At 40.9% G+C, this 27,226-nt stretch overlaps 1 protein-coding gene across 3 annotated transcripts in view; it reads right to left on the bottom strand.

Moving 5' to 3' along the window:
• Positions 1 to 27,226, bottom strand: part of SUPV3L1 (Suv3 like RNA helicase) — a 50,198-nt gene that overhangs the window by 4,229 nt on the left and 18,743 nt on the right. For all 3 annotated transcript variants that reach the window (XM_066242064.1, XM_066242066.1, XM_066242065.1), the window contains 6 exons: positions 8,234 to 8,311; positions 6,732 to 6,823; positions 5,591 to 5,771; positions 4,950 to 5,043; positions 3,326 to 3,545; positions 401 to 481 (listed from right to left, as the gene is read on the bottom strand). In XM_066242064.1, coding sequence (XP_066098161.1) covers positions 401 to 481; positions 3,326 to 3,545; positions 4,950 to 5,043; positions 5,591 to 5,771; positions 6,732 to 6,823; positions 8,234 to 8,311 — 746 coding nt within the window. The remainder of the gene's footprint in view (positions 1 to 400; positions 482 to 3,325; positions 3,546 to 4,949; positions 5,044 to 5,590; positions 5,772 to 6,731; positions 6,824 to 8,233; positions 8,312 to 27,226) is intronic.

The following is a 27,226-nucleotide window of genomic DNA, read 5'->3' as shown; positions in this document are numbered from 1 at the left end:
TTTTAAATGCCAACAGTTAAGTGTTCCAATCAAAAGACACACAGCTGAATGGATAACAAAACAGGACCCTTACACATGCTCTCGACAAGAGACCCACTCACTTCAGATCAAAAGACACAAGACTCAAAGTAAACAGATGGAAAAAGGCATTTCATAAAAATGGAAATAAAAAAAGCTGGGTAACAATACTTATACCAGACAAAATAGACTTTAAAACAAAGGCTATATAATGAGACAAAAAAGTACCCAGCGATTCTACTTTAGGGTTTTTATCCAAAGAAACTCAAAACACTAAGTCAAAAAGATGTACTTCCACATATTCACTGCAGCACTGTTTACAATAGCCAACAAACACATAAATGTTTTTTAGAAAAGAAATTTAAAATGATTTTCTACTTACAATGAGATTAGAAAGTGTTGTATCAGGGAGATGGTAGGCAAACATTTCAATCTGTTCAGCAGTTGGATGAAGACCAGCTGCCTTTAGTAAAAGGGAAAAAAAAGCTTTTTTTTTTAAAAAAGGACCAATTCTCCTAATTCAAGATAATATTTTAGTAAAATAAGAAAAGCATAATAATTTTCCCATTTATTACCAATTAGGAAAACTATTGGGGCCCTGGCTCGTTAGCTCAGTGGAAAGAGGATTAGCCTGGCACGCAGACATCTTGGGTTTGATACTTGGTCAGGACGCACTTGAAAAGCAACCAACTGCTTCTCTCCCCAGCCTTCTCCCACCTCTCTCTCTCTTCCCTTTTCAGTCAGTAGCTCAATTTGTTTAGAGCAGTGGTCCCCAACCCCCGGGCCACGGACCAGTAACGGTCCGTGGGCCATTTGGTACCGGTCCACAGAGAAAGAATAAATAACTTACATTATGTCTGTTTTATTTATATTTAAGTCAGAATGATGTTTTATTTTTAAAAAATGACCAGATTCCCTCTGTTACATACGTCTAAGACTCATTCTTGACGCTAGTCCCGGTCACGTGATACATTTATCCATCCCACCCTCAAGGCCGGTCCATGAAAATATTTTCTGACATTAAACCAGTCCGTGGCCCAAAAAAGGTTAGGGTTTAGAGCAGGGGTCTCAAACTCGTGGCCCACGGGCCGCATGCAGCCCGCCCACCAATTTTGTGCGGCCGCAGACTGGCCAGCAGATTAATCCACGAAGTTTGATTAGTCTGTGGGCTGCACAAAATTGGTGGGCGGGCCGCACGGCCGCAAATTTGAGACCCCTGGTTTAGAGCATAGCCCCAGGCGCTGAGGATAGCTCAGCCAATTCTAGCATCGGCTCCAGACAGGGTTGCTGGGTGGTCTGGGTGCCTGCAGGAGTCTGTTTCTCTATCTTCCCTCCTCTCACTTAAAAAAAAAAAAAAGAAAGAAAGAATGAAAGCTAATGAGATGATTTAGTAAAATTAACCAATTAGCCTGAGCTGTGGTGGCACGGTAGATAGGCATGTCAACTTGGAATGCTCAGATCACTGGTTCAAAACCCTGGGCTGGCCAGGTCAAGGTACATGCAAGAAGCAACAGCTACAGGTTGATGCTCCCTGCTCACCCCCACCTTCCTTTCACTTCCTCTCTCTCTCTCTCTTCTCTTTCTAAAATAAATAAAATCTTAAAAAAAAAACTAAACAATTAGACCCACTGAGTAATCAGTCAATCTTTTACTCACATTTTATATTTCTAAAATCTGTGATGATCTGATAGTATTAAAATGCTTTTCAGGGTCTCAATTCTCTCTGCTAAACAAAAAAATGAACAAGGAAAACCCAATTGCTATAACTAGGACAATGAAACCAACATACATATACACATAAATATATGAAAAAAAATGTCTAAACCAGAGGTCAGTTCTCTCTTTAACTGTATATAGCAGCATTAAGAAATGCTTATAAGCTAGGGGGAAAAAAAGAAAGGGAATGGGAAAGAAAAGGAGAGAGATATAATTTATGGTCAGAGGAAGAATATGAGCACAAGAAATGAGGTACACAGGAGGGAAATGGTGTGTTGTTATCAACTGCATTTAACAAAAGCTACAGAACTTTTTGTTGTTGAGAGAGACAGAGACAGAGACAGAGACAGAGACAGGAAGGGAGAAAGAAGCATCACCTCAGAGTTGTGGCACTTTAGTTGTTCAATGATTGCTTCTCATACAGTCATTGCCTTGACTGGGAGGCTCCAGCTGAGCCAGTGACCCACCCCTTGTTCAAGCCAGCAACCATGGGATTATGTTAACATTCCCACACTTAAGCCAGCAACCTCAGGGTTTTGAACCCTAACAGCTTGATGTCCCAGGTCGATGCTCTATCTATTGTGCCAGTCAGGCTACAGAAATTATTTCAACCTCAGCTTTCCTCCAGGAACTTTTCCTTGCATTATCTCATTTATAGTCCACCTTTACCTAGGGTTGCTGAAAAACGAGAAGAGCCACATTTAGTAAATTTTCTAGAAAACTTTAAATTTTAACAGTTTATTTTTTCCTCTTTTCCAAGTGAGAGGAAGGGAAATAGAGACAGACTCCCGCACAGGCCCCGACCAGGATCCACCCAGCAACCCCCGTCTAGGGCTGACGCTCTGCCCGACTGGGGCCATGGTCGCAACAAAGCTATTTTTAGCACCCAAGGCAGAGGCTCCATGGAGCCATCCTCAGTGCTCAGGCCAATGCACTCAAACCAACCTAGCCATGGCTGTGGAAGGAGAAGAGAGAGAGTAAAAGAGAGAAGGGGGGGGGGGGGGGGGAAGAAGCAGATGGGCACTTCTCCTGTGTGCCCCAACCAGGAATTGAACCCAGGACATCACACACTGGGCCAACGCCCTATCATTGTGCAAACCGGCCAGGGCCAGAGTTAGTTTCTTTAAAATATGTACACTTCTACCTCAGGAACTATACTAACCAAACTTTAACCTTGTCCTTACTGGCTTGAAGTTGTATTGTTCAGTGCAGTTTTTGCCCCACACTCAAGGGTTTCTATTATATTCAAACTTCTAGCAATTTTCCAGTCTGCTTATTATACAGCTTTGTGCCCACCTGAAGCTACCGTACCCCTGTCCACACCTGCTGCTAGATTACAGGAAGAGAAAGTCAGGTTCACTAAACCTGCTCAAACTAGAGCTTTCATTCGCACACAGTTCTCGACTGGGGATGGGGTGGGGGGAGTCTCTATTACTCTCCAAGGCAATAAGGTAGGGCTTTCTTGATATAATTTTCATGGCATAAAATTTTTCTTTTATCTACTGCCAGGTGTCTGAGGCAAAGCTCAGGAAGAAGGGTGAAGGAAAGAATGACTGTCCGCCAAAAAGAGTAATTACACATTACATCTTACCTTTATAGGATCCACAGGCCTATTCAAAATTTCCTTTAATAAACGGAGGTCTTCCCGATTCATTGTTGTAACCTCTCCTTCTTTATATTTTGAACTGAATCTGCCAGCTCTGCCAGCAATCTGCAAGGCTTGAGAAGTGGTGATTGGTTCTAGTTCTCTCTCTCCCTTTTCATTGATACTGGGCTTTATAAGGGAATAAAAAATAATTCTTCTTATGCTCCTGAAATAGAAATAAAAGTGATCTCAAAGGTGAAAATCTCCCCACTATTTGGTTCACTGCAGAGACGCTCATTCAAGTCTAGTTTAGTTCTACTTGCGATCTTGCCCACTGTTTTCAAAATAAGGAAAAGATGTTTGTAGGTAATTTTCTTTTCTTTAAATAATATTTTCAACAATTGTGTAAATTTACTAAAATTCATCAGTGTGTACTTTTACAATGGGTGAACTGTACAGCATATTAATTATACTTCAATAAGACTATAGAAAATAACTACTTTACAAATAAATCCCAGAAAGTGTTCCCAGTCTGCTTTTAAAAGTTGGCTGCACCCTGGCCAGTTAGCTCAGTGGTCGAGTATCAGCCCGGTGTGTGGAAGGTCCCGGGTTCAATTCCCAGTCAAGGCACACAGGAGAAGCGCCCATCTGCTTCTCCACCCCTTCCCCCTCTCTTTTCTCTCTCTTCTCCTCCCCTCCTGCAGCCATGGCCTGATTACAGCAAGCAGGTCCCATGCGCTGAGGATGGCTCCATGGCCTCCGCCTCAGGCGCTAAAAAAGGGCTCCCGCTGCAAAGGAGCAAGGGCCCCAGATAGGCAGAGCATCACCCCTAGGGGGCTTGCCAGGCGGATCCCAGTCAGGGCACATGCAGGAGTCTGTCTTTGCCTCACCTCCTCTCATTAAAAAAAAAAAAAAAAAAAGGCTACTATTAATGGTTTTGGGTCGTTTTCTGATTCATTCCCCAGAGAGGACTATTTCTCCATAAGACTGTTATGCCTAGAGATAACAGCTAGCCCTATACACAGTTTGTTTACTGAGAAACTAAAAATAAACTAAGGTTAATATGACAGGACAGCAGTGATAGGGAGCAGCATTCAAAGTCCCCATGCTATGTGATATTTTCTTTTTACTCCCTTAAAAGGTGTAAGCGAGCCTGACCAGGCGGTGGTGCAGTGGATAGAGCATCAGACTGGGATGCGGAAGACCCAGGTTCGAGACTCCGAGGTTGCCAGCTTGAGCGTGGGCTCATCTGGTTTGAGCAAAAGCTCACCAGCTTAGACCCAAGGTCGCTGGCTTGAGCAAGGGGTTACTCTGTCTGCTGAAAGCCCGCGGTCAAGGCACATATGAGAAAGCAATCAAAGAACAATTAAGGTGTCGCAATGCGCAACAAAAAACTAATGATTGATGCTTCTCATCTCTCCATTCCTGTCTGTCTATCCCTCTCTCTGACTCCCTCTGTAAAAAAAAAAAAAAAAAAAAAAGGTGTAAGTGAGATAAATTCCAAATCCATATGATAATAACCATTCTCCTAAGTTAAAGTGTCTAGTTGGTCATTCTAACGCCAACTAGAAATTTTTTAATTGCATCTAACCTACTGAATAGCCATGATTATTAAAAGCAAATCACTTACAAATTAAGTCCCATGCCAATTGCATCTGTAGCAACCAGGATTTTGCATGGATCATCGGGATCATTAAACTTTTTTGCTTGAGCAAGTTTGGTCCCTAAAATAAGAAGTTTATGTTAAATCAGTATTCTCAATCTTCTACTGTATCACACTAAATATATCTTGGAAACCTTCACCTTCTACTTTCCACTTTTATGGATGAAACTCTTATTGTTTCAAACTTATTTCTTTATATCCTCAAAGAACCACTTACCCTTTATTTCCACTGCTTTACATGTCCCTACATCCAGCAGCGTGACCCCACACCACACTAGCCTGATCATTTCTGAGGACACACAGTAACAGATTACAGAACTACAACTTAAAGAATATTACCAAGTTCACATTTTAATGACATTTCTGTAAGAAAATCATTAGCTCAACATTTAAAATATAATCTAATAATAGCAGCAAATAATAGGAGCTAGAAATAATTAAAATATTTCTCAACAAGATGAACTAAAGAAATACTTATATGACCTATAACAAATTACTAATTTATCAGGCATCTTAAATTCAGTATCTTTTACTGTGTCTTCTATACAATCTCAACATAAATGGCAGAAACAAGATTTCATGCTGTCATGATGAAAACCAGTAATTACCTGGTGGGAGACTGCCATATATCACAGCTGACTCTAATCCCCGGATTTCAATCTGTCGGCTCACAGCATAAATATCATTCTTGCTAAAACAGACAATACAGTCCCCAGGCCGAAGGTTGTCTAAAGATTCTAACGCATGATCCAGCACAGATATGGGTGTCAGCCTCTTATAGTTTCGAACCTTTAATAAAGACATGATGCTGTAAATAACACACCTAACTCAACTTCTTGTGACTAAACAATTAAGTGAAAACTTGCAAACATTCAAAAGTAGCTAAAAACTGACACATTCCAATATTTTTTCAAGGGGAAATACAGAAAAACATTTATTTTAAATATTGTAATAAATGTTACCATCAATTCTCATTGCTATTGTTAAACATTGTTTTATAAGGTTTCAAAGCACTTTCATATACATTTATTTTTCATGGCCACTTGGTAAGTTCAGAACTATTACTAACTGTTATCTTTATTTTATGAAACAGTAAAATAGATCCCAAAAAAAGATAAAGTCTGGAGAGGATTTTTCCAGGTCTAGTCTTCTGTGATTTGTGTAAGAACACAAAGCTAATAACAGCAAAGCCAAGACTAGAACCCAGAATTTCTTCTACTACATTCCACTCTCTCTCCCTGAAAGCTGAGCACAAAAACTAAAGCAATGGACCAACATTTAAGTATTTATTCACTTATTATAGAACTCTGAAGAAAACAAAGGCAATATCAAAAGAAAATCAGTTACTTCCTAATCTAGGAATTTGAGCAAGAATTTATAACTATCTCTAGCAATTAGATGGTATATCAAAGGCCCAAATTACTAGACATCAGAGACTTTAAAAACCATAAACTTTTGTTGAGTCTCGAGCTTCCAACAATTCCTGATTTATTTAATTCTCAAGAGCTCTCCTGAGACTCCAGAAGGTTCTGTCAAGAGAATGTGAAGAATCTCCTAGTTTTGGAAGACTCAGGGTGTGACAGCCACTCTGTCAGAACTCCAAATTATGTGATCTAGTCAACACAGAAATGAAGCTTTCTTTTTAGTTCACTTCTGATTCTGCCACTACCTGAGGCCTGTACCGCCACTGCCTGGGTCCTCTGGGCTACTTGCTATGCCATCTTGAGAACAAAGCATATAATCTAGTACCTCCACTTCCTCCCCAGTCGTGTACAAAAGCTCAGTAACCATGTCAATAGCAGCAGCTTCTCCACATACGTGGACCTCTTCAGCACAGAGTCCTGTTAAATGTAAAATTATAATTAAAAAAATTTAAAGATATAAAATTAAATACTCAGTACTTCTTCACATAGCAAAAATATTTTAAGTTTTTTCACTATTGCTTTACAACTTTACCAAATGTTTACCAAATTTTCATAAATGCTATCTCTGATTCAACCCTCAAAACAATAATAGTCAAAGATTATCTTCATTTATATAAATCTCAGAACTTTTAAATTGCTTTGGCCAAGGTTGTGAGTCTAGAGGAAGAGTGGGACTAGCCATGACTAGAACCTGGCATTTTATTATTAATAATACTAAACATTAGTCCCATACTTGTGTTTTTAGCCACCATGGAACCACTACGGTGCCTCAGAGGCTGGGGGCTGGCAGGTCCATTTTCATCTCTTAACATTAAGGCTTTAATGAATACTTTGTTTGAAGAAAGAGTTCAGCTATTTGTTTTTAAATTTAAAAACACCTGTCCTACAACATGCTGATCAAAAATTCCCTCCAGGCCCTGGCCATTTGGCTCAGTGGTAGAGCACTTGCCTGGCATGTGGATGTCCCGGGTACAACTGCCGATTCAGGCACACAGGAACAGTGACTATCTGCTTCTCCATCCCTCCCCCTCTTCTCTCTCTTCCCCTCCTGCAGCCATGGCTTGATTGGAGCGAGCTGGCCCCAGGCACTAAGAATGGCTCCCTGGTCTCTGCCTCAGGCTCTAAGAGCTTGGTTGCTGAGCAACAAAGCAATGCCCCAGATGGGCAGAGCATCACCCCGTAGTGGGCTTGCTGGGTGGATCCATGTCAGGGTGCATACCTCCCATCTGTCTCTGCCTTCCCTCCTCTCACTGAATAGCAGAAAACAAATTCACTCCAATATCAAGCAGCAGAAACAGTCATTCATGTCCATGGACCTCAAGAACTCCAATTCCAGGAGCTTACTAAAGAAATAAGTAAATAAGAAGCTATGGCCACAAAGATTTTTACTGCAGCATTATTAATAAAACGAGGAAATGTTCAACTCTGTGGAAAAATCAGAGTACAGCTCTTCAATGGAGAACATGCAGTATTAGTATGTGGAACATAAAATGTCTGAAACAACAGAACTGAAAAAATATATATACAGAATTATATAGTCACAAGACTGGCATGAAACACATCAAAATCTTAATAGTGGCTAGTATAATTATAATGAGATTTGAACATTTTAACTTTAATTAAATGGCCATGCTAAATTTATAACTGGGAAAATGGGACTTTCCAATATTTAAATAATATTTGGAAAATAAAACTCACACTTATATTTTTTGTTTGATTTTTGTCAAAAAAATCTAGCTGGTTCTACTTGGCAACATCAAGCAGATAAAAACGCATCTCAAAGCAAATGTCAGAAAGCACAGTTTTACAGCATTAAGAACCACCAACCTAGAAGTGCTCTGGTCCAGGCCCATCCTCTGGCTGGGTCTTTAATCATTTGAATTTCATCAATCACAGCCACTTCGTCTTAAAATAAAAATTATCATGAGCATCAAGATCTACTTAAATAGAATTACAAAGAAATTACAGCACCAAAATCCCAGCTTTCATCACCACTAGAATCATCACTGATCGCTAATGATTCTTTTCTGGCAGTCTTGTTCTGAGTGCTTTACAATTATAATTCATTTAATTCTCACAACAAATATAAGATGAAGGTCATAATCATCTTCATTTTTTACAGAAGAATAAACTGAGACCCAGGGAAATTATGTCACTGGCCCAAAGACATAGTATGTTCAGTTAAGTGTAAGATCAAAATACATGAAATTCACATCTAGCCATCCAGCACTGAAGTCCAGACTTTAAACCACTCTACTGCAATGCCTCCCAAATTAAGCAGGTTCATTTGCCCTATTTTCTCCCATCTAAGAAGCAGCCTAAAGAATCTGCCTAAAAGAACTAACACACCTAACCTGACCAGGAGACAGTGCAGTGGATAAGAGCATCAATGTCAACAACCCAGCCTCGAGACCCCCAGATTGCTGGCTTGAGCGTGGGCTCACCAGCTTGGGCACTGGGGTCGCTGGCTTGAGTAGGGTCATAAACATGACCTTATGGTCACTGGATTAAGCCCAAAGGTTGCTGGCTTGAAGCCCAAGGACACTGGCAAGAGGTCACTGGCTCAGCTGAAGCCTCCTGGTCAAGGCACATATGAGAAAGCAATCAATGAACAATTAAAGTGCTGCAACAACAAACTGATGCTTCTGATCTCTCTCCCTTCCTGTCTGTCCCTCTCTCTCTCTCTTGCTAAAAACAAAAAACAAACAAACAAAAACCACCTACATAGCAAACAATGTATCTATGCTTCCAGGAACCAGGAGTAGATAGCCCTGCAGTAAATGAAGCATCTCCACCATAGGCAGGTGCAAGAAGCAGAAAGTAGATGCAAAGTGTAATTTCCTGAGCTCCAGCTTTGCTCATTCTTAGGGGTTTAAAGCTCATCACTGCAGCAAAACTTAGTGCCTCATTTTATTTTCTAATGCCAAAATACCTCCAACCATATTATTTTATTCGCTTTAAGTCATATAAATTATATTTTAAATTTCTTCCCAAAATACCAAGGAACTGAAAAGAGTATATTAAATGCACACAATGACACTTAGGAAACAAAAGAAAATTAATTTTATACTGAAAAAACCCCCATCAGATTAAAAATTACTTATCACATCTGGGTATATGCAAATAAGATTAGAAAAAAGGGTACAGCCCTGGCCAGTTGGCTCAGCGGTAGAGCGTCGGCCTAGCGTGCAGAGGACCCCGGTTTGATTCCCGGCCAGGGCACACAGGAGAAGCGCCCATTTGCTTCTCCACCCCTCCGCCGCGCCTTCCTCTCTGTCTCTCTCTTCCCCTCCCGCAGCCAAGGCTCCACTGGAGCAAAAATGGCCCGGACGCTGGGGATGGCTCTGTGGCCTCTGCCTCAGGCGCTAGAGTGGCTCAGGTCGCAACATGGCGATGCCCAGGATAGGCAGAGCATCGCCCCCTGGTGGGCAGAGCGTCGCCCGATGGTGGGCGTGCCGGGTGGATCCCAGTCAGGCGCATGCGGGAGTCTGTCTGTCTCTCCCTGTTTCCAGCTTCAGAAAAATGCAAAAAAAAAAAAAAAAGAAAAAAGGGTATAGAAAAAGGAATTTTTATTTATAAACTTCTGTGCTATTTCAATTTTTACAATGTACTACTTTTATAATGAGGACATTAGAAAAAAAAAAACTAGAGAAGACAAGATGGCGATGGAGTAGGTGGACGTACCAACTTCCACCTCCCAGAACCAAAGTGCATTACAAACTAATTTTAAGAACCATCATCCGGAAAAACCAACCTTGGACTAAACTAAGAGGACTCTTCAATCAAGGAACACTGAAGAAGCCACAATGAGACTGGTACGAAAAGCGGAAACGCAGAGAGGGCTGCCCAGCTCCCCAGAGCAAACAGTAGTCGGGAGAGACTCGCGTGGCAGGAAGTGAGTTTAGCAGAGAGGAGAGGGTCCTGAGTCCCAGGAACAAAGCCCCAGCCTGCAGCCACAGAGCCTAGAAGAGGTGTAAGGACCGTATTTAGCTGGAAACAAGTCAAGATATTGTTTGTGAGAAAGAGACTAATTTCTCAGACCCAGGATTCTTCTTAAAGGGACCGCGCAGAAAACCTCTCTCAAAACCACTCACCCGGGGCTCCGGGGGACAGGGATAGAGGAGAGGACAGGAGTAGGAGGAAGAGAGTGTAATCTAGAAGGCACAGAGAGAAACATTTTGAGAGACAGCCACCCTAACCCCTGGGACGAGTCACTCCCCAAATCTGAAGTGAATATTTCCCCTGGAAACAGCAATACCAGCAAAGGAAAGCAGGACACCAGCCAAACAAGCTCTCCCGTGGCACTCAGAGCAGAGTCGCTTAGAAGGAGGAAGCTTTTGTGGCTACAGTAAGTAGTGAGTGTTCGGGTCTGAGCTGCAGCGCCCACACCCACACGGCTGGGGCTCACCGGAGGGCGGGACGCAGAAGCGCGGTTCTGTCGGCAAGGGCGGAAACCGCTAGTCACCACTGAGGCCCAGGTGTGAGCTCAGTCTTGCCCGGCTAGGGAGAAGAGGACGTGCAAAAATGGTCAAGCCCAGCAGCCAGCCGCCTACAATCCAGCCTGTGGGGGAAGGGCAGGAGCCCCAGAAGGGGCAGAGACCCGCCCCTGAGCAAGGGCGCAGGAGCACAGCCTTGCCCCGCTGGCGGAACCCAGGCTTGTGGCCTGACTTGGGAGCCGGCTCCTCCCACGGAGATGAAGCCAAAAGCCCAGAACAGGCGGAGTCCCGCTACTGAGCATGGGCACACAGCGCCAGCCGGCCTGTGGTGCCAAGGCTTGCAGCTGTCCCAAGAGCGCGCTCCTCCTGCAGGGGCCGGGCGAAAGCCTGGAATCAGGAAGAGACCCATAGCTGAGCAAAGGTGCTCAACCCTGTCCTCAGGGCCGAGCATAACGCCACCCGCAGGGGCGGGGCGAAGGCCAAGGCCACCGAGGCTTTTACACCCAAGCATGTGATCACAGCCACTCCAGTGAAAGAGAGGCAGAAACCACAGCAACAGCCCCAGTGGGCAGGCACTGGCAACACCCATACCTGAGTGCCCTAGGCAGCAACAGCAGAGGGGGTGGTGGGCGTGCAGACAGACCACACCTAGGGGACACAGAGGCCACACCCAGTGGACTCTAGTGGCCACAACCTTCTTTTACACACAAAATGAGAAGACAGAGAAATGCAACACAAATGAATCAAGAGAAATCCCCAGAAAAGGACCTGAATGAGTCAGATATAACTAAATTACCAGAGGCAGAGTTTAAAATAATGATTGTTAGGATGCTCAAAGATATTGGAACAACAATAGCTGGTCATTACGAACACCTAAATAAAGAGATAGCAAATAGAAAACAGGACATTGAAATAATAAAAAACAATCAGTCAGAAATGAGAAATACAATATCAGAAATGAAGAACACAATGGAAGGAATTAAAAGCAGGATGGATGAAGCTGAGAATCGAATCAGCAAGTTAGAGGACAAGATAAATAAAGGCACGGAAGCAGAGCAGAAAAAAGGAAAGAGACTGAAAAATTCTGAGGAAACTCTAAGAGAGCTCTGTGACAACATGAAGAGAAATAACATCCGCATCATAGGTGTTCCTGAAGAATAAGAGAAAGAACAAGGGATAGAGATATTGTTCAAACATATCATAGCTGAAAACTTCCCTCAATTAAGGCAGGAAAACATCTCACAAGTTCAAGAAGCACAGAGAACTCCATTAAAGAGAAACCCAAAGAAATCTACACCAAGATACATCATAATTAAAATACCAAAGCTAAGTGATAAAGAGAAAATATTAAAAGCTGCTAGAGAAAAAAAGACTATCACCTACAAAGGAGCCCCCATAAGGATGACTTCTGGCTTCTCAACAGAAACACTTGAGGCCAGAAGGGAATGGCAAGAAATATTCAAAGTAGCCTGACCAGGTGGTGGCGCAGTGGATAGAGCATCGGACTGGGATGCGGAAGGACCCAGGTTCGAGACCCCGAGGTCGCCAGCTTCAGTGCGGGCTCATCTGGCATGAGCAAAGAGCTCACCAGCTTGGACCCAAGGTCGCTGGCTCCAGCAGGGGGTTACTTGGTCTGCTGAAGGCCCACGGTCAAGGCACATGTGAGAAAGCAATCGATGAACAACTAAGAAGTCGCAACGCTCAAAGAGAAACTGATGATTGATGCTTCTCATCTCTCTCCATTCCTGTCTGTCTGTCCCTGTCTATCTCTGCCTCTGTAAAAAAAAAAAAAAAAAAAAAGAAATATTCAAAGTAATGCAGAACAAGAGCGTACAATCAAGACTACCTTATCCAGCAAGGCTATCATTTAAAATTGAAGAAGAAATAAAAAGCTTTCCAGACAAAACAAACAAAAAAAAAACCCTCAAGGAATTCACTACAACCAAACCAAGGCTGCAAGAAATGCTAAGGGGCCTGTTGTAAACAGATCAAAGGAGAAAAAGAATATAGCAACAGAGGAATACAGTTTTAAAGAATAAAATGGCAATAAACAACTACATATCAATAGTAACCTCAAATGTAAATGGATTAAATGATCCAATCAAAAGACATAGGGTAGCTGTGTGGATAAGAAAACAGGACCCATACATATGCTGTCTACAAGAGACACACCTTAAAACAAAAGATGCACATATCCCTGGCCGGTTGGCTCAGCGGTAGAGCGTCGGCCTAGTGTGCGGAGGACCCGAGTTCGATTCCCGGCCAGGGCACACAGGAGAAGCTTCTCCACCCCTCCGCCGCGCTTTCCTCTCTGTCTCTCTCTTCCCCTCCCGCAGCCAAGGCTCCATTGGAGCAAAGATGGCCCGGGCGCTGGGAATGGCTCTGTGGCCTCTGCCTCAGGTGCTAGAGTGGCTCTGGTCACAACATGGTGACACCCAGGATGGGCAGAGCGTCGCCCCATGGTGGGCGTGCCGGGTGGATCCCGGTCGGGCGCATACGGGAGTCTGTCTGACTGTCTCTCCCTGTTTCCAGCTTCAGAAAAATGAAAAAAAAAAAAGATGCACATAAACTGAAGATAAAAGGATGGAAAAAATATTTCATGCAAATGGAAATGAAAAAAAGCTGGGGTAGCAATACTTATATCAGACAAAATGGACTTTTAAAACAAAGGCTATAGTAAGAGATAAAGAAGGTCACTACATAATGATAAAGGGAGCAATCCAACAGGAAGATATAACCATTATAAATATCTACGCACCTAATATAGGAGCAACAAAATATATAAAGCAGACTTTGATGAATTTAAAGGGCAAGATCAACAGCAATACTATAATAGTAGGGGATTTCAATACCCCACTTAGATCACTAGATAGATCTTCAAGAAAAAAAATTAACAAAGAAACGTCAGACTTAAAGGACATACTAGATCAACTCGATTTAATAGATATCTTCAGAACCTTTCACCCTAAAGCAACAGAATATACATTCTTTCAAGTGCTCATGGTACATTATCTAGGATAGACCACATGTTAGGGCACAAAAGCAGTCTCAACAAATTTAAGATTGATATCATATCGAACACTTTCTCTGATCACAACGGCATGAAACTAGAAATCAACCACAACAGAAAAACTGAAAAATACTCAAACACTTAGCAACTAAATAGCCTGTTATTAAATAATAAATAGATTAACAACAAGATCGATTTACCTTTAACCAGACTTACCAAGAAAAGAAGAGAGAGGACTCAAATAAATAAAATTTTCTCCACTCTCATAAGAGTGGAGAAATAACAACTGACACAACAGAAATTCAAAATATTGTAAGTAAATACTATGAAGAACTGTACACCAAAAAACTAGACAACCTAGATAAAATGGAAAAATTCCTTGAAACATAATCTTCCAAAAATCAATCTGGAAGAATCAGAAAACCTAAACAGACCAATTATAACAAATGAGATTGAAATAGTTATCAAAAAACTCCCAAAAAAGAAAAGTCCTGGGCCTGATGGCTTCACAAGTGAATTCTACCAAATATTCGAAGAAGAACTAACTCCTATCCTTCTCAAGCTATTTCAAAAAATCCAAGAGGAAAGAAGACTTCCAGGCTCCTTTTATGAGGCAATTATAATTCTGATTCCAAAACCAGGCAAAGACAACACAAAGAAAGAAAATTATACGCCAATATCCCTGATGAACTTAGATGCTAAAATCCTCAACAAAATATTAGCAAACCGGATCCAGCAATATATGAAAAAAATCATACACCATGGTCAAGTGGGATTTATTCTTGGGAGGCAAGACTGGTACAATATTCACAAATCAATCAATATGATTCATCACATAAACAAAAGGAAATAGAAAAACCAAATGATAATTTCAATAGATGCAGAAAAAGCATTTGATAAAATCCAGCACCCATTCATGATCAAAACTCTCAGCAAAGTGGGAATACAGGGAACATACCTCAACATGATAAAGGCCATCTATGACAAACCCACAACCAACATCATACTCAATGGGCAAAAATTAAAAGCAATCCCCTTAAGATCAGGAACAAGGCAGGGATGCCCCCTTTCACCACTCTTATTCAACATAGTCCTAGAAGTCCGAGCCACAGCAATCAGACAAGAAGAATAAAAGGCATTCAAGTTGGAAAAGAAGTAAAACTATCATTATTTGCAGATAATATGATATTATATATAGAAAACCCTAAAGTCTCAGTCAAAAAACTACTGAACCTGATAAATGAATTCAGCAAGGTGGCAGGATACCAAATTAATATTCAGAAATCAGTGGCATTTTTATACACTAACAATGAACTGTCAGACAGAGAAACGAGCCCTGGCTGGTTGGCTCAGCGGTAGAGCGTCGGCCTAGCGTGCGGAGGACCCGGGTTCGATTCCCGGCCAGGGCACACAGGAGAAGCGCCCATTTGCTTCTCCACCCCTCCGCCGCGCTTTCCTCTCTGTCTCTCTCTTCCCCTCCCGCAGCCAAGGCTCCATTGGAGCAAAGATGGCCCGGGCGCTGGGGATGGCTCTGTGGCCTCTACCTCAGGCGCTAGAGTGGCTCTGGTCGCAACATGGCGACACCCAGGATGGGCAGAGCATCGCTCCCTGGTGGGCAGAGCGTCGCCCCTGGTGGGTGTGCCGGGTGGATCCCGGTCGGGCGCATGTGGGAGTCTGTCTGACTGTCTCTCCCCGTTTCCAGCTTCAGAAAAATGAAAAAAAAAAAAGAAAGAGAAACGAAGGAAGCAATCCCCTTCACCATTGCAACCAAAAAAATAAAGTACCTAGGAATAAATTTAACCAGGGAGATTAAAGACTTGTACTTGAAAAATTTTAAAACATTAATAAAAGAAATCACGGGGCCCTGGCTGGTTGGCTCACGGTGGAGCATCGGCCTGGCGTGCAGGGTACCCGGGTTCGATTCCCGGCCAGGGCACACAGGAGAGGCGCCCATCTGCTTCTCCACCCCTCCCCCTCTCCTTCCTCTCTGTCTCTCTCTTCCCCTCCAGCAGCGAGGCTCCATTGGAGCAGAGATGGCCCGGGAGCTGGGGATGGGTGCAAGAGTGGCTCTGGTCGCGGTGGATCCCTGTCGGGCGCATGCGGGAGTCTGTCTGACTGTCTCTCCCTGTTTCCAGCTTCAGAAAGAAATACAAAAAAAAAAAAAAATGTAAAAGAAATCACGGAAGATACAAACAAGTGGAAGCATATACCGTGCTCATGGTTAGGAAGAATAAACATCATTAAAATGTCTATAGTACCCAAAGCAATTTATAAATTCAATGCAATACCGATTAAAATACCAATGACTTACTTCAAAGATATAGAACACATATTCCAAAAATTTATATGGAACCAAAAGAGAACACAAATAGCCTCAGCAATCTTGAAAAGGAAGAATAAAGTGGGAGGTACCCTGACCAGGCGGTGGCGCAGTGGATAGAGCGTTGGACTGGGATGCAGAGGACCCGGGTTCGAGACCCCGAGGTCACCAGCTTGAGTGCGGGCTCATCTGGTTTGAGGAAAAGCCCACCAGCTTGAACCCAAGGTCGCTGGCTCCAGCAAGGGTTTACTCAGTCTGCTGAAGGCCCTCAGTCAAGGCACATATGAGAAAGCAATCAATGAACAACTAAGGTGTTGCAACACGCAATGAAAAACTAATGATTGATGCTTCTCATCTCTCTCCGTTCCTATCTGTCTGTCCTGTCTATCCCTCTTTCTGACTCACTCTCTGTAATAAATAAATAAATAAATATTTTTAAAAAATGTTTTTTTTGTGTTTTTTTTTTAAGACTTTATTTATTCATTTTAGACAGAAGAGAGACAGGTCACGGGGGAGAGAGAGAAAAGAGGGGAGGAGCAGGAAGCATCAACTCCCATATGTGCCTTAACCAGGCAAACCCAGGGCCTTGAACCAGTAACCTCAGTGTTCCAAGTTGATGCTTTATCCACTGCGCCACCACAGGTCAGGCTAAAAAAAATGTTAAAAAAAAAAAAAAAGAATAAAGTGGGAGGTATCACACTTCCGGATATCAAGTTATAGTACAAGGCCATTGTACTCAAAACAGCCTGGTACTGGCATAAGAACAGGCATATAGATCAATGGAACAGAACTGAGAACCCAGAAATAAACTCACACTTTTGTGGACAACTGATACTTGACAAAGGAGGTAAGAGCATACATTGGAGTAAAGACAGCCTCTTCAACAAATGGTGTTGAGAAAATTGGACAGCTACCTGCAAAAAAACGAAACTAGACCACCAACTTACACCATTCACAAAAATAAACTCAAAATGGATAAAAGACTTAAATGTAAGCCATAAAACCATAAGCATCTTAGAAGAAAACATAGGCAGTTAAGCTCTCTGACATCTCTTGCAGCAATATATTTGCCAATTTATCTCTACGGGCAAGTGAAATAAAAGACAGGATAAACAAATGGGACTATATCAAACTAAAAAGCTTCTGCACAGCTAAAGACAATAAGAACAAAATAAAAAGACAAACTACACAATAGAAGAATATATTTGGAGATGACGTCAGAGTAATGGCGGAATAGGAAGCGATACCGATAAATCTCCCCCAAAACTCAACAAGATCTTCAACCAGAAACAGAAAAACCTATACTTGGAGCTTCCAGATTCTTCGCAATACACCCAAAGGTATGATTGAGTGAAAAATTGGCTAAATATATAACCAAACCCCGAAGGAAATAGGGAGTAAGAAATGCTCCGCCTTCCTCACTAACCTAAACAGGGCGGCTTTCTCTGGTAACTGTGAATATAGAAACTGAGGCGGGCAAAGGGGGTGAATAGATCCAGGCCGCCGCAGCAAAAACGGCCGAACCAGGCTGTGGCTCAGAGATCCAAGCCGAGGAAAATCTGATCCTGTGGCAACCCGGGCAATACAAGCTAACACTCGCGCCAAACCCAAACAAAGAAAGACAAGCGGAGCGGCCATTTTACCCGGTCTCCTGGTCGGTGCGCAGTTAGTGGAAGAGAGATTTCTTCCTAAGCCGCGGAAGTGGGTGCCCGTGTTGCCCCACGGAGAGGCAGGGTCAGAGGCCTTTCTGTGGGCTGAGGGCAGAGTCTCTGGGCAGCCCCAGCGCCCTGGGAAAGCCACGCACGGGAGGGAGTGAGAACTAATCCCAACGGTGGAGATTTTCCGTGCTGGTGAGGGTTTTACTCAGAGGGAACCGCGGCCGGCCTCATATCCTGGTGTGCGCGCGCAGATAAGGAGTGAGCGATTCCTCCGAGTGCCTCGGCAGTGCGCGCCCGTGTTATCGCACAGAGGGGCAGAGTCAGGGGCCTTTGTGTGGGCCAAAGCGGAATCTCGGGACGCCCCAGCGCCTTGCAAAAGCCGCACACGGGGACGGAGCGAGACTCAATTCCAACGCTGCAACTTTTCCCTGCGGTTGGGGGTTTCACTCAGAGCGTGAGACTGCTGGCCGGATATCCTGGTTGCAGACAGTGAGTGAGAGTTTCCTCCAAGCGCCCCGGAAGTGGGCGCCCGCTTGTGTTACCGGACAGAGTGGCAGAGCCAGTGGTCTTTGAGTGGGCGGAAAGCCCACCTGATTATGCTAGCAGCTCTGACTGACTGAGCCTTACCCAGAGCCCTGTGCTGAGTGGAAATAGAGTGGGGAGTTGCCAGCAATTTGAGCCTCTTACTATCCAGGCAGAGGCAGCAGCAACCCCATACCTGGACTATCAGGCTACTAATTGAGGAAGGAAAGACTAGGAGAAAGGCTCCAGGAACACGGACTCTCTCACTGTCGGAGCCTATAAATGCTAATGAGCCTCAACTCCCAACAAGAATAAAGCATAATACATGACATTGCCATAGAGACTTATCAACTGCAAACCTCTACCTGAGCGTGCCAAAGGGGCAGAACCCGGGGTACAGAGTCACCGACCAGGAAGAGGGAGAGAAAAGAAAAAGCAAGAAGATAACCTCTCAAAATCAAGAATAATCTGCAGACTTTATAACCTATCCCATTTTATTATATTTGTTCGTTTGTTTCTCTTATCTTCATTCTTGAGACTTTTTTTTCCTCCTCCAATTTGGCCGATTAACTCTCTACCGGTCTTACTCTCTCCTCTCCTTGAACTACACTACCCATAAGTGTTACATCTCCCATTATCATTTCTCTTCTCTTCCTTTCTCTCTATGAGGGTTGCACTCCAAAACCCTTAACTCTCTCTCTCTCTCTCCTTTCTTTTTTCTTCTTTTAGTGGTTCCCTCTTTTTTTCTCTCTCTCTCTTTCTTTTCTCCCTCTATATTAGTTTCTTCCTTTCTCCTTTACATCTCCTCTCATTCAAACCTCAATAACAAACAAATTATCTTATCTGGGACTCAAACCTATGTTTGTGGCATTTTGGGGGGTTTTTACTTCACCTTTTTAACTCACTAGCAGTGCTCCCATCCCTGGCTCTCCATATTATCTAGTTCTTGTTCCACTAAATACAATAGTAAGTTTTTAATTTGTCCCCCCATTTTTCCATTTTCCTCTTATTCCTCTCATCATAACTCTTAGAAAACCAACACCTAAAAGCAAATCATTTTATTCTTGACCCAAATTTTTTCCTTATTTGCTTTTTGTGGGTCCATACGCTCTTTTTTTTTTTTCTTTCTCTCTTTTTTGCCCCTTTATTACTTTTCCCCAATTCAGGCCCTCCATCACAGGCATTGTTTGTTATAACTCACAGTCCACCACAAGATTTTCTCAAGAAAGAGGGGAGAGGAGAGGAGAGGAGAGGAAAAAAAGAGGGGGGGAATAATTTCCTTTTTTTAAAAATTTTTATTTTATTTTATTTTTCTTTATTTCATTATTAATTTTTTTTAAAAAAAACAACTCTTTTCGATTTGTTATTTTTTTATTTTTTTTTAACTTTTTATTCTTTATTAAATCTCATTAATACTATCAACAAAACCACCCTCAGATGCCATTAAGGAAGAGAAAATCGAATATCATGGATACAAAAGAAAGAGAGGTAACACAGCTAGATGAGGAAAAATCTATGGAGAAAAAATTTAATATATTGGAAACCTTGGAGCTAAATGACAGAGAATTCAAGATAGAAATCCTAAAAATCCTCCGAGATATACAAGAAAACACAGAAAGGCAATATAGGGAGCTCAGAAAACAACTCCATGAACACAAAGAATATATGTCCAAGGAAATTGAAACTATAAAAACAAATCAAACAGAGATGAAAAACTCAATTCACGAGCTGAAAAACGAAGTAACAAGCTTAGCTAATAGAACAGGTCAGATAGAAGAGAGGATTAGTGAAATAGAAGACAAGCAACTTGAGGCACAACAGAGAGAAGAAGAAAGAGACTCAAAAATTAAAAAAAATAAGATAGCCCTACAAGAATTATCTGACTCCATCAAAAAGAATAACATAAGAATAATAGGTATATCAGAGGGAGAAGAGAGAGAAAATGGAATGGAGAACATACTTAAACAAATAATTGATGAGAACTTCCCAAGCCTGTGGAAAGAACTAAAGCCTCAAGTTCAAGAAGCAAACAGAACTCCAAGTTTTCTTAACCCCAACAAACCTACTCCAAGGCATATCATAATGAAATTGACACAAACCAACAGCAAAGAAAAAATTCTCAAGGCAGCCAGGGAAAAGAAGAATACAACATATAAAGGAAGGCCCATTAGATTATCATCAGATTTCTCAGCAGAAACTCTACAAGCTAGAAGAGAGTGGACCCCAATATTTAAAGTCCTGAAAGAGAGGAACTTTCAGCCACGAATACTATACCCATCAAAGCTATCCTTCAAATACGAAGAAGAAATAAAAACATTCACAGATACAGAAAAGATGAGGGAATTTATCATCAGAAAACCCCCACTCCAGGAATTACTAAAGGGGGTTCTCCAATCAGATACAAAGAACAAAAAAAAACAGAGCCACAAGTAAAAGCTCCAAGAAGAACACAATAAAACCAAATTTAAACTGTGACAACAACAAAAAGAAAGAGGGGGAGAAGACGGAGATTAACAGTAGCAAAGGACGATGGAGTGCAAAAGTACTCACAAAATAGTTCGCTACAATGAACAGGGTAGGGACCCTTTTCATTACTCAAAGGTAACCACCATTGAAAAAACCACCACAGAAGCACATGAGATAAAAAAGATAGCAACAGAGGAAAGATGTATGGAATACAACCAAATAAAAACAAAAGATAGAAAAACGAAAGAGAAGGATCAAACAAGACAAAACTAACATAAAGCAAGATATAAAATGGCAATAGGGAACTCACAAGTATCAATAATTACACTAAATGTAAATGGATTAAACTCACCAATAAAAAGACACAGAGTAGCAGAATGGATTAAAAAAGAAAATCCAACTGTATGCTGCCTACAGGAAACTCATCTAAGTAACAAGGATAAAAACAAATTCAAAGTGAAAGGCTGGAAAACAATACTCCAAGCAAATAACATCCAAAAAAAAGCAGGTGTAGCAATACTCATATCGGATAATGCTGACTACAAGACAGGAAAAGTACTTAGAGACAAAAATGGCCATTTCATAATGGCTAAGGGGACACTGAATCAAGAAGACATAACAATTCTTAATATATATGCACCAAACCAAGGAGCACCAAAATATATAAGACAGCTACTTATTGATCTTAAAACAAAAACTGACAAAAATACAATCATACTTGGAGACCTCAATACACCCCTGACGGCTCTAGATCGGTCATCCAAACAGAGAATCAACAAAGACATAGTGGCCTTAAACAAAACACTAGAGCACCTGGATATGATAGACATCTACAGGACATTTCATCCCAAAGTGACTGAGTATACATTTTTCTCCAGTGTACATGGATCATTCTCAAGAATTGACCATATGTTGGGCCACAAAAACAATATCAGCAAATTCAGAAAAATTGAAGTTGTACCAAGCATATTTTCTGATCATAAAGCCTTGAAACTAGAATTCAACTGCAAAAAAGAGGAAAAAAATCCCACAAAAATGTGGAAACTAAACAACATACTTTTAAAAAATGAATGGGTCAAAGAAGAAATAAGTGCAGAGATCAAAAGATATATACAGACTAATGAAAATGACAATACGACATATCAGAATCTATGGGATGCAGCAAAAGCAGTGATAAGAGGGAAGTTCATATCACTTCAGGCATATATGAACAAACAAGAGAGAGCCCAAGTGAACCACTTAACTTCCCACCTTAAGGAACTAGAAAAAGAAGAACAAAGACAACCCAAAACCAGCCGAAGAAAGGAGATAATAAAAATCAGAGCAGAAATAAATGAATTAGAGAACAGAAAAACTATAGAAAAAATTAATAGAACAAGGAGCTGGTTCTTTGAAAAGATCAACAAAATTGACAAACCCTTGGCAAGACTTACCAAGGAAAAAAGAGAAAGAACTCATATAAACAAAATCCAAAATGAAAGAGGAGAAATCACCACGGACACTGTAGATATACAAAGAATTATTGTAGAATACTATGAAAAACTTTATGCCACTAAATTCAACAACCTAGAAGAAATGGATAAATTCCTAGAACAATACAACCTTCCTAGACTGAGTCAAGAAGAAGCAGAAAGCCTAAACAGACCTATCAGTAGAGAAGAAATAGAAAAAACCATTAAAAACCTCCCCAAAAATAAAAGTCCAGGCCCTGACGGCTATACCAGCGAATTTTATCAAACATTCAAAGAAGACTTGGTTCCTATTCTACTCAAAGTCTTCCAAAAAATTGAAGAAGAAGCAATACTTCCAAACACATTTTATGAGGCCAACATAACCCTCATACCAAAACCAGGCAAGGATGGCACAAAAAAAGAAAACTATAGACCAATATCTCTAATGAATACAGATGCTAAAATACTAAACAAAATACTAGCAAATCGAATACAACAACATATTAAAAAAATAATACATCATGATCAAGTGGGATTCATCCCAGAATCTCAAGGATGGTTCAACATACGTAAAACGGTTAATGTAATACACCATATCAACAAAACAAAGAACAAAAACCACATGATCTTATCAATAGACGCAGAAAAGGCTTTCGATAAAATACAACACAATTTTATGTTTAAGACTCTCAACAAAATGGGTATAGAAGGAAAATATCTCAACATGATAAAGGCCATATATGATAAACCATCAGCTAACATCATATTAAATGGCACTAAACTGAAGGCTTTCCCCCTTAAATCAGGAACAAGACAGGGTTGTCCACTCTCTCCACTCTTATTTAATGTGGTACTAGAGGTTCTAGCCAGAGCAATCAGACAAGACAAAGAAATAAAAGGCATCCATATCGGAAAAGAAGAAGTAAAGGTATCACTTTTTGCAGATGATATGATCCTATACATCGAAAACCCCAAAGAATCCACAAAAAGACTACTAGAAACAATAAGCCAATACAGTAAGGTCGCAGGATACAAAATTAACATACAGAAGTCAATAGCCTTTCTATATGCCAACAATGAAACAACTGAGAAGGAACTCAAAAGAATAATCCCCTTCACGATTGCAACAAAAAAAATAAAATACTTAGGAATAAACATAACAAAGAATGTAAAGGACTTATATAATGAAAACTATAAACCATTGTTAAGGGAAATCGAAAAAGATATAATGAGATGGAAGAATATACCTTGTTCTTGGCTAGGAAGAATAAATATAATCAAGATGGCTATATTACCCAAAGCAATATACAAATTTAATGCAATTCCCATCAAAATTCCAATGACATTTTTTAAAGAAATAGAGCAAAAAATCATCAGATTTATATGGAACTATAAAAAACCCCGAATAGCCAAAGCAATCCTAAAGAAAAAGAATGAAGCTGGGGGCATAACAATACCTGACTTCAAACTCTATTATAGGGCCACGACAATCAAAACAGCATGGTATTGGCAGAAAAATAGACACTCAGACCAATGGAACAGAATAGAAAGTCCAGAAATAAAACCACATATATATAGTCAAATAATTTTTGATAAAGGGGCCAACAACACACAATGGAGAAAAGAAAGCCTCTTCAATAAATGGTGCTGGGAAAACTGGAAAGCCACATGCAAAAGAATGAAACTGGACTACAGTCTCTCCCCCTGTACAAAAATTAACTCAAAATGGATCAAAGATCTAAACATAAGACCTGAAACAATTAAGTACATAGAAGAAGACATAGGTACTCAACTCATGGACCTGGGTTTTAAAGAGCATTTTATAAATTTGACTCCAATGGCAAGAGAAGTGAAGGCAAAAATTAATGAATGGGACTACATCAGACTAAGAAGTTTTTGCTCAGCAAGGGAAATTGATAACAAAATAAACAGAAAGCCAACTAAATGGGAAATGATATTTTCAAACAACAGCTCAGATAAGGGCCTAATATCCAAAATATACAAAGAACTCATAAAACTCAACAACAAACAAACAAACAATCCAATAAAAAAATGGGAAGAGGATATGAATAGACACTTCTCCCAGGAAGAAATACAAATGGCCAACAGATATATGAAAAGATGCTCATCTTCTTTAGCTATTAGAGAAATGCAAATCAAAACGGCAATGAGATACCACCTCACACCTGTTCGATTAGCTGTTATTAGCAAGTCAGGTAATAGCAAATGTTGGAGAGGCTGTGGAGAAAAAGGAACCCTCATACACTGTTGGTGGGAATGTAAAGTAGTACAACCATTATGGAAGAAAGTATGGTGGTTCCTCAAAAAACTGAAAATAGAACTACCTTATGACCCAGCAATCCCTCTACTGGGTATATATCCCCAAAACTCAGAAACATTGATACGTAAAGACACATGCAGCCCCATGTTTATTGCAGCATTGTTCACAGTGGCCAGGACATGGAAACAACCAAAAAGCCCATCAATAGATGACTGGATAAAGAAGATGTGGCACATATACACTATGGAATACTACTCAGCCATAAGAAATGATGACTTCGGAACATTTACAGCAAAATGGTGGGATCTTGATAACATGATACGAAGCGAAATAAGTAAATCAGAAAAAAACAGGAACTGTATTATTCCATACGTAGGTGGGACATAATAGTGAAACTAAGAGACATTGATAAGAGTGTGGTGGTTACGGGGGGGAGGGTGGAATGGGAGAGGGATAGGGGGTGGGAGGGGCACAAAGAAAACAAGATAGAAGGTGACAGAGGATAATCTGACTTTGGGTGGTGGGTATGCAACATAATTGAACGACAAGATAACCTGGACTTGTTATCTTTGAATATATGTATCCTGATTTACTGATGTCACCCCATTAAAAAAATAAAATTATAAAAAAAAAAAAAAAAAAAGAAGAATATATTTGACAATACATCTGATAAGGGGTTAATAACCAAAATTTATAAAGAACTTGTAACACTACACAATGGGAGAATATATTTGACAATACGTCTGATAAGGGATTAATAACCAAAATTTATAAAGAACTTGTAAAACTCAATACCAGGAAGACAAACAATCCAATCAAAAAATGGTTGAAAGAAATGAACAGACACTTCTCCAAAGAGGACATACAGATGGCCAATAGACATATGAAAAAAATGCTCAACATCACTAATCACTAAAGAAATGCAAATTAAAACCACAATGAGATATCACCTCTCACCAGGCAGAATGGCACTCATCAACAAAACAACACAGAATAAGTGCTGGAGAGGATGTGGAGAAAAGGGAACCCTCCTGCACTGCTGGTGGGAATGCAGACTGCTGCAGCCTCTGTGGAAAACAGTATGGAGATTCTTCAAAAAATTAAAAATCGAACTGCCTTTTGACCCAGCTATACCACTTTTAGGAATATACCCCAAGAACACCATAGCACTGTTTGAAAAGAAGAAATGCACCCCCATGTTTATGGCAGTATTGTTCACAATAGCTAAGATCTGGAAACAGCCCAAGTGTCCATCAGTGGACGAGTGGATTAAAAAGCTTTGGTACTATATACTATGGAATACTACTCAGCCATAAGAAATGATGACATCGGATCATTAACCAGCCATGGCTCTAATGATTTGAGCAAGTTGGCCCTGGGCCCTGAGGATGGCTCCATAGCCTGGTCTCAAGCACTAAAATAGCTCAGTTGCCAAGCAATGGAAAAGCGATTCCGGTCAGGGGACATGCGGGAGTCTACCTCTCTGCCTCTCTACCTCTCACTTAATAATAATTAAATAAATAAATAGGACATAATGAGCTCTAAGGCATAATAGTACATAATATACAACTCCTATTTTATTTACTACACCTACCCACAGTGCACATATAAGTACATGGATATACAATACAAAAAAACACATTAAAAAATCTGAAAATTATACACCACAAGGTTAACATTTGTTCATTCTGAATGGGTGGGATTGGGAGATGATGTACTTTTTTCTTCTCTTTGTATTTAATTTTATGTCTTCTATAAGAAGATATAATTGCTTATATGTAATAAAAAAAAGTTAATTTTCATTTTAAATATTTTTAAAACAACTTAGTTGACTGCAGTGCTACATTTAATAGTGAAAAACTTTAAACAACTTCAATATCCTTTAATGTAGGAATGTATATGTTTCATCATAAAATAGAACTATGTGGCCCTGGCCAGTTTGCTCAGTGGTAGAGCGTCGGCCTGGCGTGCAGGAGTCCCGGGTTCAATTCCTGGACAGGGCACACAGGAGAAGAGCACATCTGCTTCTCCACCCCCCCCCCTTCCTCTCTGTCTCTCTCTTCCTCTCCCGCAGCCAAGGCTCCACCGGAGCAAAGATGGCCCAGGCACTGAGGCTGGCTCTGTGGCCTCTGCCTCAGGCACTAGGATGGCTCTGGATGCAACAGAGCAACGCCCCAGATGGGCAGAGCATCGCCCCCTGGTGGGCATGCCGGGTAGATCCCGGTCGGGTGCATGTGGGAGTCTGTCTGACCGCCTCCCAGTTTCCAGCTTCAGAAAAATGCAAAAAAAAAAAAAAAAAAGAATACTATGTAACAGTTTAATGAATAAACTTGATATGTATTTTATAATATGTAATTGTATATACATAAAAAACAAGTCTAGATCTGAAAACGTATAGAATAAAAAGCAAATGTGGAACTATAATACACTATGATAACCACATAAATGTTTTAAGACAATCTAGAGTATTGATTGGTAATATATATCAGTATATAAAGAGGCAGGGCCCTGGCAGGTTAGCTCAGTTGGTGAGATCATTGTCCCAGTAAACCAAGGTTGAGGGTTCAAAGCTAAGTCAGGGCAAATAAAAGAAACAACCAATGAACACATAAATAAATGGAACAATAAACTGGTATCCTCTACTCTATTTCTCTTTCTCTAAAATCAATAAATAAA

This window comes from Saccopteryx bilineata, chromosome 9, assembly GCF_036850765.1.
Source record: "Saccopteryx bilineata isolate mSacBil1 chromosome 9, mSacBil1_pri_phased_curated, whole genome shotgun sequence".
Lineage (NCBI taxonomy): Eukaryota > Metazoa > Chordata > Mammalia > Chiroptera > Emballonuridae > Saccopteryx > Saccopteryx bilineata.
Note: the sequence above shows the minus strand (reverse complement) of the source record. Positions and strands in the feature narration are given on the sequence as shown.